At 39.8% G+C, this 18,118-nt stretch overlaps 1 protein-coding gene across 2 annotated transcripts in view; it reads right to left on the bottom strand.

Moving 5' to 3' along the window:
• LOC134530915 (uncharacterized) overlaps positions 1-18,118 on the bottom strand; it is a 153,667-nt gene that overhangs the window by 55,404 nt on the left and 80,145 nt on the right. For both annotated transcript variants that reach the window (XM_063366228.1, XM_063366227.1), the window contains exon 3: positions 13,889-14,005. In XM_063366228.1, coding sequence (XP_063222298.1) covers positions 13,889-14,005 — 117 coding nt within the window. The remainder of the gene's footprint in view (positions 1-13,888; positions 14,006-18,118) is intronic.

Below are 18,118 nucleotides of genomic sequence, written 5' to 3'. Positions count from 1 at the left end.
TTTTGCGATCGTTAGTGAGCATCCCGCATCCCGCATAAAATAACTAAATATTATTTACCTGCAAGCAACATGTGGCGACATCTGTTGTTGAAAAGCATAACTACATGCATAAAGTACTTTTGCATGAGATATATTAATTCTCGCTGATGAAATATGAAAAAATTTCTATTTAAGTATTGAATATAATTTAAAACACTCAATTGGTATCTGACATTAGTCTCAGTAACTAATATGAATTCCGATTTGGGATCTGACGCTGTATCGAAAGAACATAGGTGTAAGTTTTGCAGTAAAGAGTTTATCTTGAGAAAGAATAAAAGACAACACGAGAAGAATGACTGTGTTAAAAATCCACTGCGCAATATGATAAGTTGTGTTCGATGTAGCAAGTCGTTTACGCGGAGAGAGAGCCTAAAAAGACATGGCAGAACTTGTAGCGCCAAGCCCGCGTACAAGCTAGAGGACAACGATGAATCTACTAGCCTAAGGAAGAGTGATCTGCATTACGACAATAATTTTCTTGGCTCTTCCGATCTCGAAAAGAACTTAAATTGAAGAAGGTTGATGATTTACGGAAGAATGAAGACAATGGAAGAATCCTTAACGTGAAAAGTGAGAATATATTCCAGCCGAATTCAAGTAGATCTTTCCTACTTTGTAAAAATGATGGACTCCTAAAAAGGAAGCATGAAGACGATGAAGACACTTCAACATCATCAACATCGAATTATTACGGTAAATTGGGTGAAGACGATTCCTTCTACGGTGATTGTTACAGTGACTCTGAGGCTGTTGACAAAGACATAGACTATGATGAAGCACCTAAAGCTGCCAAGATCGAAGAATGTGGCGGTGTCCTGAGACCGAAACGATGGAAACGACGTGATATATTAAATAAATCTGATCAAACTTGTGATGATCACCGTCTCAAACATGAAAGTTACCCTGAGGTTGGTGGTAAAACGGAAGACACCAGAGATCATAATATTTATTATAAAGGTGCAAGGAAGATGGTGGTAGAAGAGAAGGATTACACATCATGGAAAGATCCAAACATATTGGTTGACCGGCTAAGACTTCTACATGGTTCGCTTTGTGCAGGAAACTATTCGTGCATCAAAGAAATATCCTTCATACTCAAGGAACTGAGGAATGCTGGCTACATACAATAATGACTTGTTTTACTTGCATTTGTATAATGTAAAGCAATAAAATAAATAATTTAAATTATAAGAATGTAATGTTTTTATTTCTTGTATTATGATTTCTTACTAAGACTTATATCTCGTAACTTGTGCTTCCTTTTTGCCTTTTTTAGTTGATGGAGCTTCCAAATGTGCTTCCTTATTCGATGATGCATCCAAAATGTACTGCCTTTTCGTTGGCGGTGCTTCCAAATGTGCTGCATTTTCGTTGTCGGTGCTTCCAAATGTGCTGCCTTTTCGTTGTCGGTGCTTCCAAATGTGCTGCCTTTTCGTTGTCGGTGCTTCCAAATGTGTTGCCTTTACGTTGACGGTGCTTCCAAATGTGCTGCCTTTTCGTTGTCGGTGCTTCCAAATGTGCTGCCTTTTCGTTGTCGGTGCTTCCAAATGTGCTGCCTTTTCGTTGTCGGTGCTTCCAAATGTGCTGCCTTTATGTTGTCGGTGCTTCCAAATGTGCTGCCTTTACATTGTCGGTGCTTCCAAATGTGCTGCCTTTACGTTGTCGGTGCTTCCAAATGTGCTGCCTTTTCGTTGTCGGTGCTTCCAAATGTGCTGCCTTTTCGTTGTCGGTGCTTCCTTATTCGATGGTGCATCCAAAATGTGCTGCCTTTTCGTTGGCGGTGCTTCCAAATGTGCTGCCTTTTCGTTGTCGGTGCTTCCAAATGTGCTGCCTTTTCGTTGTCGGTGCTTCCAAATGTGCTGCCTTTTCGTTGTCGGTGCTTCCAAATGTGCTGCCTTTTCGTTGTCGGTGCTTCCAAATGTGCTGCCTTTACGTTGTCGGTGCTTCCAAATGTGCTGCCTTTACGTTTTCGGTGCTTCCAAATGTGCTGCCTTTACATTGTCGGTGCTTCCAAATGTGCTGCCTTTACGTTGTCGGTGCTTCCAAATGTGCTGCCTTTTCGGTGTCGGTGCTTCCAAATGTGCTGCCTTTTCGTTGTCGGTGCTTCCAAATGTGCTGCCTTTTCGTTGTCGGTGCTTCCAAATGTGCTGCCTTTTCGTTGATGGTCCTTCTATTTTTAATGTTGTTTTGACTCTAGTATTATTGTAAATGGTTCTTGATTTGACTAGCGTATTATTCCATACAGTGCATGTATATAAATGAGTCCTAGACAGCAGGTCGCTCAGTTTGTTACTGACGTCGTCGGTGTAAGGATCACCTAGTTTGTTTCTTCTGGTGCATTAATCACGTAATTACCTGTTCTTGCGAACTCGATGGCATCTTTACCGACTTTAACGACGAACTCGATGGAGGTTGTACCATCGACTGCGGGAACCTTGACGTCAGCGTCGACGATGGTGGAGCAGATCCCGTTGGCAACGTCGATGTCAACACTGGAGGAGACTTCAACAGACGTGGTACCGCCAGCAGAAGAGACATTAATGCCGCTAGTGCTGGCTGCACAGGGAAACTCGGCGAACGCTGGTTCGCCATCAATGGAGACTTCAATGGATGCCGAATCGACAACAACTAACGAACATCGGTGCTGTTACTGCGACAAGATTTTCTCAAACAACAGCAATGCTCGACGACATGAGAATAGAGAATGTGCCAAGAACCTATATCGTAAAATGTTTGTTTGTGAGAAATGTCATAAGCAGTTTGCCAGAAAAGATAATATGAAAACGCACATAAAGGCATGCAAAGGTCCTGCTGTTCGGCAGAAAGTAAAGGTTTCGGCGCAACAACGATGCATTGATGTTCATAAGAGTATGCCTGGAGATGGTGCAACTGCGGCAACGTCAGTATCTGGATCGGGTCTGAAAGGTTCGTCTTCATCACCACAGTATCCTTGCAGCTACTGTGATACGTCGTTCGCATTTGCTCATGATGCACGAAGACATGAGCGGAGCAAATGCACGAAGAATCCATCTCGCATGAAGTTTCGATGTGATGAGTGTCATGAATGGTTTACTAGAATTGATAATTTGCGACGACATGCGAAAAACTGTAAAGGTGAAGTCCGTGTGCCCACTGCTGAACTACCTGCAGAAATTTCGACTCCTCGGTTTAGGTTGAAGGCTCGTGAGCGTACAAGCAAGAAAACCGATGTGCAGCAACCGATTGGTATGACGTCTGAACAGGAAAATAAACCTAAGACTGTGTTCGGCGCAATACAAGTGAACGATAATGGCTTCTACTTGGTGCAGTCTGCATTTCGTGGAACATTGAAGGACTACTATTATTTAAATACGTTAGGTGAGTCGAAAGACATTTGTAATTTTCTTGATGATATCAGAGAGGACATAATCAATCAGCTTACTGATGATGTAGCAACAAACGGACCTTTGAAATATAACTTGTGGTTGGACTGTATATATGGAAAGCCATATCCGTTCGATGACAAAGTGAAGAAGTGTGCATTCAAGACATCGGCTGCAGTCATTTACAGTTCTAACGATGTGAAGCAAACTGTTAAAAACGGTATCCAGAAACTCTGTCAAGAAGAGGTGGACTATGTCTGTAAAGGTTCTGGCTGGACTCTGTCTAGTATAAACCGATTGGAGCTGAGAATTAGTCATTTCACACCGCTGCGGAACTAAATGATTATAAGATTGCTGGCTTTCGCAAATGATCCTGTAGTAGAATAGAAATTATGTAATAAATATTATGTTTGTAAAAGAACTTGTGGTGTTTAATTCCTCGAACCTGTTACTATTATGTTAAATTGATGTTATATTTAATTTTTTTGCATCGTCCTAGATCGTACCAAGGACCTTAGTCGACCTAATCGATCAGTATATAGATTACAAATTTATTTAATGAATTTTGGAATTTTTCCCGAATTTCTAGCTAAATAATTATGGATTTTCAAGATGGCGGCCAAATGACAAGATGTCGGGTGTCACAGTAATAAATGATTACTGCACTCTAGCGGATAAGAATTAAACTAACATGGCGTCAGCGCACTCTCGCCGACGATACACTGATGATGGCTTCCAGCAGACGAGGACAAGATGGCGGACATGACGTCATACTACCTGACGATATATATGCTTTGAAAAAAAGTGGAGGGAGTCAGTATGCCTGCAGCCACCGCGGGGGAAGGATCGGTCGCCATTTTTATTTTTTTTTGCACTCGTCGGGTTTGAACCGAGGACTCCGAGCTCCGTGTCGAAAATGTTTGTTTTTTAAATATTTTATTAAAAATTTTATTATTTAATTTTTTTATAATTTTTAAATTTTTTTCATTAAAATCGGATAATAAATTTAAAGATGGCGGCCGTAACGGAAATTGCAACGGTGACGTCATAATTCAAAATGGCGGATAACACACAATGCCTGAATGTTCGAGAAAACGAAATGACGTCATCCAATATGGTGGATCCAAGATGGCCTTCGGGGCCAAGGTCAAAGGTCAAGGTCACATCCTGATAGAGGCTTAACTGAGGCTTGAGTTAAGGATGCTTAAGCCTCTATCAGGACATTTCTAGCCGCTGGGATTTTTAAGGACTAAAACGGGAAATTTTCCCTCGAAACGGGAATTTTTCCCTCGAAAACGGGATTTTTTTTCTTAAAACGGGAAATTTTGAGTCATTTTGAGTCATTTTTGAGGAATTTTGAGGAATTTTTGCCGCCGTGACGTCACAAATCCAAGATGGCGGAGCCGGCTCTCGGCTCCACAGCCTGAAGCCTGATCTAGGAAATACTATTATATACTACTTAGGGGGTAGGAATGAAGAGAGCGGATTAAACTATACGAGTCAGTAATAATGATAGGGCGTTGTATGTATTCCCACCGGACATACAGCAAGGCTTCATATAACGCATACGCCTCAGCATAGTAAATGGTGGTTATAAGTGGCAGCTGATATAACCCAGAGGTATTATTAGAACTATCTTAAAATGCTTCCCCAACACCATGGTCCGTTTTAGATGCGTCTGTGTAGATTGTTATACAAGATAGACTGAAATTCACCAGTCCCATGGATATATTGTATGGTGATACTCGAAAGATGCTCTTTATTCCCCACGACCTTTATTTCCAACGGTTGATACATTATTTCATATGCGCATATATCGATGTAAACAATCAGTAGGATTTGAAGCTGTTGCTTCGTTCGTAGCTCCCGCGCGGTCTAGCATTCCCCACCCTCGTTCCCCTCCGCCGCTTCTACCGGTAGATTTCCCTCTCCATTTCCACATTCCACCCCTTTTTAGTTCTCCTCCGCCGCACTAGCGCCATCTGTCGGGTGCTGCTATATAAGCTCCTGTATGAGCTTGTCTTGGGTCGTTCGGTTGCGGTCGGAGAGTGAGGTTGGGTCAGTATCGGCAGTGGTGTTGAACGAAAACAGTAGATCGTAAGTGCATGCGCGATATGGCCGTGCCTTTATTTGGCCATTTTACATAGCCCGTAGATTTCTTAACGTAACTCGCCATAGCTGTTTGATGCTATTGGGCTGTAAATTCTTGTGCCCCGCCGATCTGCCTGCTGTTTGGTTGTGTGGCTTGCATTGCCACTTGTTCGTCTTTCCTTTATAGCATTTCATGCTTTTAACGTAATGCGTCCGCACTTGTATAGGACGCCTAGTTTTTCTGTTGGGCAGTGATGTTGGGCAGTATTGTTAAATTTGTTTTTCCTAGTTCTTCTGCCCTGTAATGTTATCGTGTTATGTGCATTGCGCCCTATACCACATACGGGCTAGTTTAAGACACCCTCCACCCGCACCGAACCGCCATCCCTGTTGTCGACCGTCGTCAAACTCTATGTAACTTATAATTAGTTTAAGGCATTTGGCCAGCATTGCATGCTACAGTAATTGGACCTTGGTTTAGAGCATGCGTGTTTTCTTGTTGCTAAATATTTATTTCATGTGGACTGGGGTTGGGGCTTGAGCCATATACTCATGCCTCAATACTTGTGAATGTTTTCGCATAAAAAATTAGGGCCCTATATTTATTTGTACGCCCTCAATTGGGCAGGCCCTAGTCGTCTTTTCGTCTGAACGTTGTTTGTATATTTGCCATTTGTTACCTGAGATTTGTGTCATCGTGTTGCCTGTTAATAATAAATATTTTGATTAGACATTTTGTCGGTAAATCAATTGGCACAGTTTTAACATACTCTTGGTCACACTCTGTTGATTCCTACCGGAAGGGATTACCTTTCTATGTTATTCTCTCACACGTTAGGTTCCCCCCCCCCTCCACCTATTCGTGTGAGGGATTGTAGCGTGTTCGAACCCTGATTCAAGCACGCTGCAGATTAATATGTAACGCCTGGCGGTAAAAGGATTCTGGTAGTGGCAAGTCCAACTTATCAATGGCTCTCGCGTAGCCGGCAACATGGGAAGTCTGTGATCGCACCCTTTTTTTCCCAAAAATATATTTACTGTTCAGGAAGAGCGGTGGTAGCCCCAATTATATTTGCATATATGGAATCGGCGTCGAAGGGAACGCCCCTAAGATAACGTTCATGGTATGATTCTATATTCTTTCCTGCAGAGCTAGATTATGTAGGTCAGAACATCCATAATATAATACCGATTGACTGGTGGTGATGTACATAATTTTAAAGTTTTCATTTCCGCGCCCCATTTGTGATGTGTAAGAGCATTTAACCGATTAATACGTTAACGGCATTAATGCGAGAGATACTTAACCTGTGCCCTTCCGGTCCTCCGACGATCTAAAACAACCCCGAAATATTTCACATTAACGACAGGGAGGGTAGTCCCATCGATTTGAAAGGACTGAAGTTTAGGGATGTTACAGTTGCTTGATAAAAAAGATATCTTACTTTTCTCCTGTGAAATTTCTAGGCCATTTTCAGAGGACCACGCATTGATCCTTTGTATAGTGCTCTGGAGGTACTCCCGCTCTTCGGGGTAGTTTTTATGGTAGGACCAAATAACTATATCGCCTGCGTAGGTTATGCTACACACCGTAGGACCAATTTGGTATACAAGATCTTGTGTATACAAGAGATATAGCAAGGGGCTGAGGGTGCTCCCCTGCGCTAATCCGGTACATACGAAACGCGCATGTGTGTCATCCACTGCCAAAACTGGGCAGTACTGTCGTACAGCAAAGAACGCCGGCAAATACCTAACTGTCACTTGTACACACCTCCTCACCTCCGCTGCCTTCACGCGGAAGCACACGTGACCATATTCCGGTCAACACACACGCAAGAAAATAGTTCTAGCACACGTTTATATTTACCTACTTATTACTAAGGTAGCCATACTAAAATATTAAGTTATAAAAATATTTAGCTAAAAATTAATATAGTAAAATACCTACTCTAAAAATAATTACAACATACTAAATACAAAAAAAAAAGAGATGTGGCTGTTTTATGGACACGGTCGTGTGTTGTACGTGAATACGTGTACGTAACAGGTAATATTTTCTATATGAAATATAAAATACGCTATTTTATGTATGTTTTAATCATGTCTGAACACTAAGAAGTCCATCGGGTTTCCATGTTTTTTTTATGATAGCCACTATTTCCGTTCTTCGGGTTCAGGAAAGAAATCAAGTAAGGCTACAATGAGCGCAGAAAACACAGATGATCACACACATAACACTTATGTCCGAATGGATTGTTGTCAAACGTCGTAGTGAAACATGCACTAGCTGCTGCTTTATGTGTCTTCATAATCGACGATTGTACACAATCGTTGCCTACACAGTCCGGCGTCGATATAAAAGCGATTTCATCATCCACTTGCATAATTTCAACCGCCCCAGCTGCAGATGTAGGTACTGGCACCGTCGTTGATCCGCTCGGCCGCATTCATTCTTTTACGTTCTCGGCAGTGCTTCACTCTGTCATATGGTGTTTTTGGTATCATTCGATTGCTTTTGGGGAGCCCTTTCTACGTCAGCCCGCGTGACAAGAAAGCGCCAACCACGAAAGATTAGTCTCAGCTGTTCTGGAAGCCGAAGTTGGTTTGGGCTCTTCCGAGTACGCATGCCCCTCTGGAAGCTAGGGGAGCGCAGTGGTCTACCAGCAGTCCCCGAAGAAGACCGTCCGCCGGGACCGCGCCGCCCCGCTGCCGTACTTGTGTCTAGCCTCTGACAACTGTACCGCATCTTCGGCTTCATTCGGGAATTCACGCCGCTGCTCGTGAGTGTGACAGTGCATGAACGACACAACAACCACAATAATTTTTTGTGCGGTCACACTTTCAGTTACCGTGTTCAAATAAACTGCCTTTAACTTATAAGATGTCATTCTTAAAATTAGCAAGAAGTAATTTAAATAATTATTCAGTAGGTTAGCTACATTATAAATACTTTAAAACATTGTGGATGGTTGGTTATATTAGGTAAGTATAGCTACATTAAAAATACTGTAATATCATGTTATAATTGCTTAGCAAACAACTTTTTAATATGTAGCTATCCAGCGCTAGGAAACCGTTTACATGATTTCACGGTATCTTTAATGTAGCTATCCTAACCAAATCAACCGTCCACAATGTTTTAAAGTATTTATAATGTATCTAAACCTAACCTAATTGATCATTGGTTATCATGAGTTGCCATCCTTCCGCGCCGTCTTTTTTTGCCGTCTTTTTTCGTCAGGAGTGTCGGGTGTGCCGAGCATACCCGAGGCTAGCCGAAGATGCGGCACAATTGTCAGCGGCTAGACAGAAGTCGCTGACGTCCGCTGGGTGGTCATCGTGCTGCCCGAGTGCAGCTCCGGCCGAGGCCAGGACGGTGTCCGAGCGAGCAACAGTGGCCCAAGTGCCCGTGGAACTCGGACAGCCTAGACAAGTTTCGTCCGAGTAATAAACAAGGAACTAGACTTTTACGTCACGACCTGTTGCCAGGTCCCTGGAGGGCGAAGGAGGCGAAACCGACATAAACCTTGGCGGTGTTCGAAGGAAAGTGTTGGATAAACTGTACGCCAGTCTCGATTGGAAGTCATCACCCAGGGCTGCGTGTTGTGTCCCGAGTCTTCTCGCCCGGAGGTCTCGTCATCGAAGTCCAGACATCCGCGGAGAAGAGGAGGGCGGACGTCTTGGTGCGCTTCACCGTGGTATAAGGCGAGTGTGGCAACAGTAAACACCCAAGTACAGTGGGGGTCATCTTCAGTAATCCTTTTCCGTCATCACTCCAAATACATATTGTGCAAAGTGCATAGTTTACCAATCAGCATTTCAAAGCAGTAAATAATTAAAATAATTTGTACAAGTTACTTAGTAACGAGTTGCTGTGGCATTTAAGTATGTTTGAAATCACTGGTTTGAACAGTTGTAATCCATTTTATTGAAGTAAAATAATATTGTATTCTATTGGAACACTTCACTACTTAAATATTTGTTTCCATTTTAATTTGGATTTCGAAACTGCATGTAGCAGAAAAATATAAAGTATATCAAGTAGGTGGCGCGCGAATCTTTTCAACAAATGTGTGTGAACTATATATATGTGTGTGAATTTTTTTGTGTGTTTATCTTCTATTTTGTTCGTTTTCTATACGTTCGCGCATTTGTTCATCAAATCTCGATGAAATTTTGGAAATTTGACCCTTGAAACACGAAGAAGGTCACTGTCTAGGTGAGATTTCGATACATTAACCCTTAAAGCAGAATTTAAGGTGACGCGCGAGTAGTGTCGGGTAATTACCATAAGTATTTTATGACAGTTCCTCTTTTCTGTGGTCCGAAAGATAATGGTGGCGCGCGAGTTGGAAGAGAGAGATAGAGATATAGAAATAACAAGAGATAGAGAGATAAAGAAATATAGATAGCGTGATATATTAATAGAGAGGGATAGCGAAATAGAGAGAAATTGAGGAACATATAGAGAGATAGAAACATAAAGAGGTGGAGAGAGGGATTGAAAAAATTGAGAGAGATAAAGGTATATGCCTATACATAGAGAAATAGAGATAGCAAGTTGTAGGGCTAGTGGCGTCTTACGACTTTCTTGCTTCATAAACGAGCGTGATTTAAATGTGTTGGTTGCGTGTTGCGTTGTTGCATATATGTAGTTTATAAGCCCGGCCTTATTCCATAGAGTGGGGAGTCTGTCCTGGAGTTGGAGTCTCTCTGTAGAAGTATAACAGCCAATGCTATGAGTTTGTTTAATAGCATGAAATAAATTCGGTAGGAAGAATCGTAAAAACGCCACCATGGCGTGAGTGTAATTAAAAAAAATCTTTAAAACACATAATATATAATAAGGCGGTAAAATTAATTGTAACTAAAATAATAATTAAATAAAAATATTTTAATATACTATTTTTTTAAGTGGACTAAAAATTATAAAAGAATTTCTCATAGTCCCACACAGATTCCGAACCACATTACAGATTGTCCTGAAAATTTGTGATTGTGAATCTTTAATTGCCATGACAAAAATTGAAAGATTTAAAACGAAAAACGTGCGGTACATGTAATGAATAATTTATGTATAAATTGATCATCTAAGTCACTAATAGTTTTATTGCACTGCAAATGATATAAACTGTTGTGTGAGTTTTCTCAACGATAGCTACTCCCTACACTACTTACTATTATCTGTTACATGCATTCCATTTTTTTTTTTCGTTTTATATTTTTCAAGTATTATTGTAGTTAATAAATATCGCAGGCTTTCGTAGCCATTGTCTGGAGTTGCTTGGCTTGTGGGTTGTAGCCGCGTCGAAGGCGAGGATATCGACTTTTCGGTCGCTGTTGAAGTCGCCGTCATCAGGGAGCGCCCACTTACTTACCTATTAGGTAATTTCTCTCTGATGATGGTAGCTGCAACGTCTACCGAAACGTTGGTAATATCTTCGCCTTCGACGTGGCTACAACCCACAAGCCAATAGCTATTTAAAAATCACATTCATAAATATTCAGGATAATTTGCAATGAGGTTAGGATTTTTTAATGGGTGATAATTATGTTTGAGCCCAGAGTAGTAATTGTATACTTTTCATTCAGTTTTAAATACCCAGTATATTAAAAAAATATTTGATTGTTATTTTCTGCCTTTTATTCTTGTGTGTGTGGGATTTTGCAATCGATTTGAAACATTTTGATTGGAACAGTCGGTAATGTAGGAACCGCCTGCGAAATTATGCTTTATGCATCTCACAATACAGTACTGTTCTGCTCGTAGCCTAACGCCACAAATCCGGGGGCTTGCTAAACAAAACCAAAGGCCATAGACGGCTAAGTAGGGGTGAGCGGCCCCCACGCGCATTCGTTCCAAATTTTGGCCAAACGTTGCGTCTGATGAGTTACAAACTTAACCCAAATTTCAACCTTGTAACTTCACTAGAAACAAAGATAAAAATGCCACAAGTATTTTTGGTTAAGATTTTTTTTCTCATGATCTACTGGACCGTTTTTTATGAAGAAAAAAAATTATGTTGTAAATATATTCAAGGTGATTCAGAGAAAAAATCAAGAATCTAATCCCAAGAACGTAACTACCCGGAAAAAAACTTTAGTTTTCATGATTTTTTTTTTGGTCACTCGCTCACGAGTTACAATTATCAGTTTTCTTTTCTATTAGACAATCGGACCTCTTTCTACAACATATAATATTTTACAAGTCGATCTAAGAGGTGGAGCATAGTTAAAAAAATTAAAATACACTTTCGTTCTGGACCGTGGCTTTCGTGATGTGAAATCTCACTTAGAACCGAAAGGTTTTCGAGTACTGATGCCAGCACTTCAAGGAAGGCGTTCTCAGTTATCAGTTCAGACTAGAATGAGTCGCGCTTCATGACAAAAATTCGTTGGCCTGTTGAATCTGTTAATGTTATAATCAAACAGAAATATGAACTGCTTGATAAAAAATTAGATATAAAATGCTTCCAAAAGTGGGTAGTTACTTTAGAATCGCATCATTTCTGCACAGTACGTTTGGAAAGCGTTTAACATCCGATGCAGAATGTGCTGATGAAGTCTTAGAGAGAATGAAAATTCAGAACAGTATCAAAAATACGTTAGCGATTGAGGTCGAAGAGAAAGGATGGCTTCGTAAGAAAAGACCTTTCCAAAGTATTTAATCGGAGGATCTACTAGATATTCCGAAAATGACTGTGAGAAAGCTAAAAATTCTGTTCGCCAGGTCATACCAGTTTGACGAAGCTGGGAACGTAAATATACAATACGTCAAAGATAAATCAAACGTTTTGAAGCTTCAAGTTCAGCCTCACCACATATCCAGGTAGGTTTATTGCTGCTTCGTTAAATATACCCCTCACAGTATTGGCACAAATTGAATCACTAGACATTATTGTGAATGCGCCAATGGGAGTTTGACTGTCGGTTGCTGTTTTCACGTAGCTGCAATCATATATTACCTGGCACATGGAAGATGTTTGTCCAGGATTTTACGACCAGTTGTGATTCTGAGTAAATTGTTCGCAAAGAAGAATACAACTGCCATCATCAATGATGATAGCGACGATGATTAAGGGAGGCAGTGAAAATCTTCATCAGCCAGTAATGTAAATGACAGCACCAAAAATTGATCGAAGTATAATTAATTATATTGTAAGAAATCTTAATAAAATTGAGATAAAATGAGCAAAAAAGTTGTATTTTAATATTTTTTAACTATGTTCCACCTCTTCGAGTGACTTGGAAAAATTATATGTTGTCCGACGTCTGATTGTCTAATAGAAAAACGATAATTGTAACTCGTGAGCGAGTGACCGAAAAGAAAATAATAAAAACTAATTTTTTTTCGGGTAGTTACGTTTGTGGGATTAGGTTCTTGATTTTTTCTGTGAATTTCCTTGAATATATTTAAAACATATATATTTTTTTAATAAAAAACGATAGATAAAAACATAGATGGATCCTGAGAAAAAAAATCTTCACCAAATATACTAGTGGTATTTTTAACTCTGTTCCTAGTGCAGCAACAAGGTTGAAATTTCGAGTAAGTTTGTAACCCATCAGACGCAACTTTTGGCCAAAATTTGGAACGAATGCGCGTGGGGGCCGCTCACCCCTACTAAGCAGGCAATGGCCTTTGTACCGAACAGACAAACAAACTGGCAGACAAGAAACCGAAATAATAAAAACATGTTAAAAATGTGTTTTGTCTCTAGTGTATTTGCTGAAGACTTTCAAGAGTGCTGAGAATCAAATGGGTAATTAAACTCGGGTGTAATGTCAAGATCCAAGGCTGCGCGAGACAGCCCAGAACTTGAGAATCTTAAGGGACAATTCGTATTTCAGCCTTAACACGGACAAAGAGCACTAAATGATGTGTCGCACAGTTTTGAACGAACCGTTTGTGTATGAACTTTGTAGAATCTTTATTTTTTTCATGACTTTCATAATCAACTAACAATTTGTTTTTCTCAAAGTCCAAAAAAATTAGTAAATTTACAAACATGTACCTCGGAGGCATAAGACAATACGTAAACTTTTGGGCAAAATGTATTATTAACCTTTAACTTAACAACCGTTTGAATTTTTTCTAGTGGCATACAACACATGTCTGTGGTAGAAGACAGTGGAGTAAATTAGTGATGTACTATTTAAAATTCTTTAAGCTGCTCTCATGAAAAATATTGTTTTTGTGACACAGTATCTTTCGCCTCCGGCGTACATATATTACCATCTTAACAATACTTCATTGGCCAACATCCATGACGTCATACTTTTTACTTACTTTTTTCCCCACCTAGTGAAAACATCAGTAAAGCACTTGCGCCCGACCCGTCAGTAAAATAGTTTGCAGTGGGAGCGCCCTGGTGGTCGAGGGGACTCACCGACAGAGTCATTCCAGGGAAGTGCACAGCGACGGGCTCCTCGGGCCAGGCCTTGTTCACGTAGAAGTAGAAGTCCCATACGCGGTCGTTCAGGTACGTCTTCAGAGTCTGGTGGAACTGCAACAGAGCGCCAGCCCGTCAGCCCGCTGGAACACTGCACACACTGCACTTCCATTCTGTGATTATTTTATTTTATTTTCAGATTTGAAAAAATTCATAACTGAAGTATGGTTTCAATGCTTGTAAATTATTTTAATTTAATATGTGTGTATTTAGTAGCTTTGAGAAAAACGTGTGTTGAACAGTTTGTGTCTGGCCTCTGGCATACAAATCTTTATTTTTGTATGATATGCTTAGTTATTTTCCCTCAAAATCCAAGAAACTTGAATTTTTTTTATAAAGTTTTTATTTGTTTGTAAATGGTATACTTAAAATTAATTTTTAATGACAATGTTTAACATAATTTGATTTAAAATTTAAGTTAATTTAAAACTATGTAACCATAAGATTTGAAACTGCCAATTCATGCTAGGACTGAAATATAAGTTGGCCTTTAATGTTTTCAAAACCATTAATTATTGATATTATAGATATTAAAATACGAAGGTTTCTGTAGCTTTACAAAAGCGTTTATAGAAAACGAGAGGTTTATAACTTCGGTTACAATACACAAATGTATATAGCTATGATTCAATAGGTCTTTGTTAGAGATTCAGTCTCTAAAGTTTTAGTTAGCATGGGAAAATAAATTTCAAAGGGCGTATGTTTTAAAAAAAGAATTTGGTAAAAAACTAAATACATTTATTTATTTTATAGCTACATGACATTTTGAGTTTCGGATATATTGTTTGAAAAAAGCCCAATCACGAATTTTTTCCTCCAAGGCAAATTTGAATCTTTGCAGATTATTGACTGTAGCTCTTTTCGTATGGACTGATAAAGATGCTTCAGAATAGTTTGTGCAATTGACGTATCCACAGCTCCACAGCCTCAAGGTCTCGCAACACCCAACTACTCAGTGTCGCCATAGTGGAACAAACATGGCGCCAAAAAAGCAATTCAGCTTATCTTCCTGATGGTTCAGCTTTTTCGGGCACGCAACATTTTGTAAAGCTCTGTTTACGTCTTCGCCTTGACTTAACCATCCAGCTGTAAAGAAGTTTCACTTTAAAAAAATGCACAAAATCTTAGTGCTAGATGCACTGATGTAAAACCAATTCACCAATGTCATCCTAAATTTACATCTTAAGTTTTACGACGACAAATTACCTGCAAACATACGCACACTCACATGTCTAAAAAAAAAAAAAACATTTAGCCTACGTATGTATTTACTGTTTGTATGATACTACAGTAGTTGAAAACGTCCCCATCCAAGTGATTCTGTCCTAATAACTTAATGTGGATTCAACACTTATAAAATAACAGTAACATTAGTATCATGGTTGTGTGTAAGGGAGAGAGGTGCCCATAGGGAAGAAATTAATATATTTGATTTCTGAGAGTCAAATAGGGTGATATTTTGATGGTAGGTGGGTTATATTTACATTTATCATATGATGACATTTTTCATTCACATCTGTTTTAAAAATAAACCACTCTACCTTATTTTTTTTAGATAAACGATAGATTTCGGCAAAATAAGTACTATAAAATATTTTAGGTTCTCGAAATATTATTCAGTAATCTATGTGTTGAAAAAATATATTTTTAGGACACCGGTCAGCTGCCGTTAGGTAAGCAAACTTAACAAAACAGACCTATTTACTAAAAGTAACAACAGATGATGGATTCACTGCGTAGTTTCATCGGTTTGAATCAATATGGCTTCCTGTGCGCTCACTTATGTGGTTTGATCTTGAACCCAGCTGTCACCAATGAGAAGCGTATGCGATGGTCTGAATTGCCAATACTATTTTCCCCTAACATGACTAAAAATTAATTGCATTCGTAGGAGGGTTCCGGGTTAGGGAGGGACCTAGGTGTGTCCCAGGCTGAAGACTATATCCCTGTCATGCAGGGAGAGTGTTGCGTGCGTCGTGTGCTTTGAACGGGGATTGACCAGACATAGCAACGATTGAAGTCGTAGCTAACGCCCCTAATTTACATCTAGATTAAAACTATGTAAATCTGGAACCTGGTAAAACCTGCACAGATACAGGGAAAAACCCTGGGCGCATTCATGCGGGAGGCATATATATCGTAGCATAATACAGGAGATAAAGGATGGCATGGATTAACAGTTTGCCAAAGTAAAAAAAAAAAGTCTACCACGCGGGAGGTTGGGAACACTTGGACGTGAGGTCCGCTTTCGTATTTCTGGATATTTCTTTTTTGACCAGGATCGTAAGTGGCCCTGGTGGTGGGTGGCGTCAGAATGGCGGCACGCCGAGCGAGGCCGAACTAGGCCGATGTGTGACGAAGCGGGCCGACATGGTTCACCGCGCTTGGGCGGTCCCCGTGGGTCGAGCGCGTCTCGTCGACATGGAAGGTCAGTGCAGACGTCGCCCCTCACACCTCATGGTCCGGAGAGGAGCTTCACTGTAGGGCCTCCAGAGAAGAATACGGTTAGGGGATACTATCCCGAATATGTTCAAACATGAATAGTTAGTTATAACTATAAATATTTGAACGTTATTAAAATACGAATGAATAAAATTTATGTTATATAATGAATATGATTCTACAGTTTCATGACAACCATTTTTCATTAATGGTGCGTCGGTACATTGTTAAAAGATTTTCAACTTCAATGTACAAAGAACGCTGGTTACAAATTATCCAGGGATCTTCGTAAATTTACGGACACTGAAGTCACTCTCTTTGAACACGATTCCAAAATAATACTCCTAGTATATTAACAACACATTCAATAAGTTGTTAAGAACATGCTTCTATTGTACACATGTGTGTTTCCCTTTGTTTAGAACGAAACATACAACTCGGAAGTCGAAATACGACTTATTTTCCAAGAACTCTTCAGTTATTTAAGGTTAATTCTTCGCTGAGAAGTCCGTAAATTTACTGCAACTTCTAACAGTGTAGTAAAGAGCCGGTGGTCCGGCCATGGAGCCGCATACTATGGAAGGAGGCGACTTAACTTTATAAGAAACAAACCACAATATAATTTTCCGTACCGAAGTTCACAAAATGCAGGACGTAAAATTTGAGGATTGCGTTTAAAATCTTAAGCCAGACAGCAGTTACCAAGTGAGCGCGCACACCACGAAGAGAAAAAGTCGTTGGGGATAAGGTGCCCCATTTGCCGCCAGACCTACTTTACATTTTCACATAATCGCCATTCAGTTACAAACACCTTTTGCAACGCTGCATCCGTTTCTTTAATCCCTCTGCGTAGAAGTCCGCCGCCTGGAAATTAAACCAGTTGACAATCATTATTTTGTAATTTTTGCAGTAATTGTTGACCCACGTGTCATTAAATCAACCAAAATGATGCCCTTTTTATAACCCCTCCCCCCCAAATCCCGGTAACCATCATTTTTCGACTCGAGTACGGAGATTGCTTAAACGTCTTCTGAAGATATTATCTAAACGCCTGTGCTTAGGCTACACGCATTGCATATTCTAAGTCCAAGATGCCTATGGCCAAGGCGTCCGGTCCATTCACAGCCGGTGAACTTCTATGCAGGTGGGTTAAAGAAACCGATACAGCGTTACGAAAAGTGTTTAGGACTGAATGCCAATTATTTGAAAATGTAAATTAGGTCTGCAGTTAACAAAAAACTGCCCAAAAAACTTTTTTCAAGAGTTTCTCACAGACCTTACTTTAAGAATAGCCCTCGTAATTGTGTTTAAGTTGGTGTAATTTGCCTGTTGTGATCGACGTTATGAAACATTTCTCGTGGTCATTACTTGTAGATATACATCTGAGCCACTGTTTCACGAATTTACAAGTCTTGTAAGTAACAGTTGTAAGAACTAAGCACTTGAAATCATAAGTTGTCATGAACAAGTGTTTCGCATAATGTGAGAAAACATTTATTTGTCAGTAATAAGTATAAAAATACTTGTATGTGACATCTCCGTAATGAGTCCATAACAAGTGTAATTTGCTTTTAGGACACATAAAAAACCAATGTAAATTTTACGTACAAACATTTATTAAAGTAAGGTGAAAGATGTCAAAAACTCTTGCAACTTGTAATAAAATTATGATTATCACAGAAATAAAAGATCACAGAGCCAAACGTTTTGTAAAATTTTCTATTT

The sequence above is a fragment of the Bacillus rossius genome, chromosome 3, assembly GCF_032445375.1.
Source record: "Bacillus rossius redtenbacheri isolate Brsri chromosome 3, Brsri_v3, whole genome shotgun sequence".
NCBI lineage: Eukaryota > Metazoa > Arthropoda > Insecta > Phasmatodea > Bacillidae > Bacillus > Bacillus rossius.
This window is presented reverse-complemented; position numbering and strand designations above follow the sequence as displayed.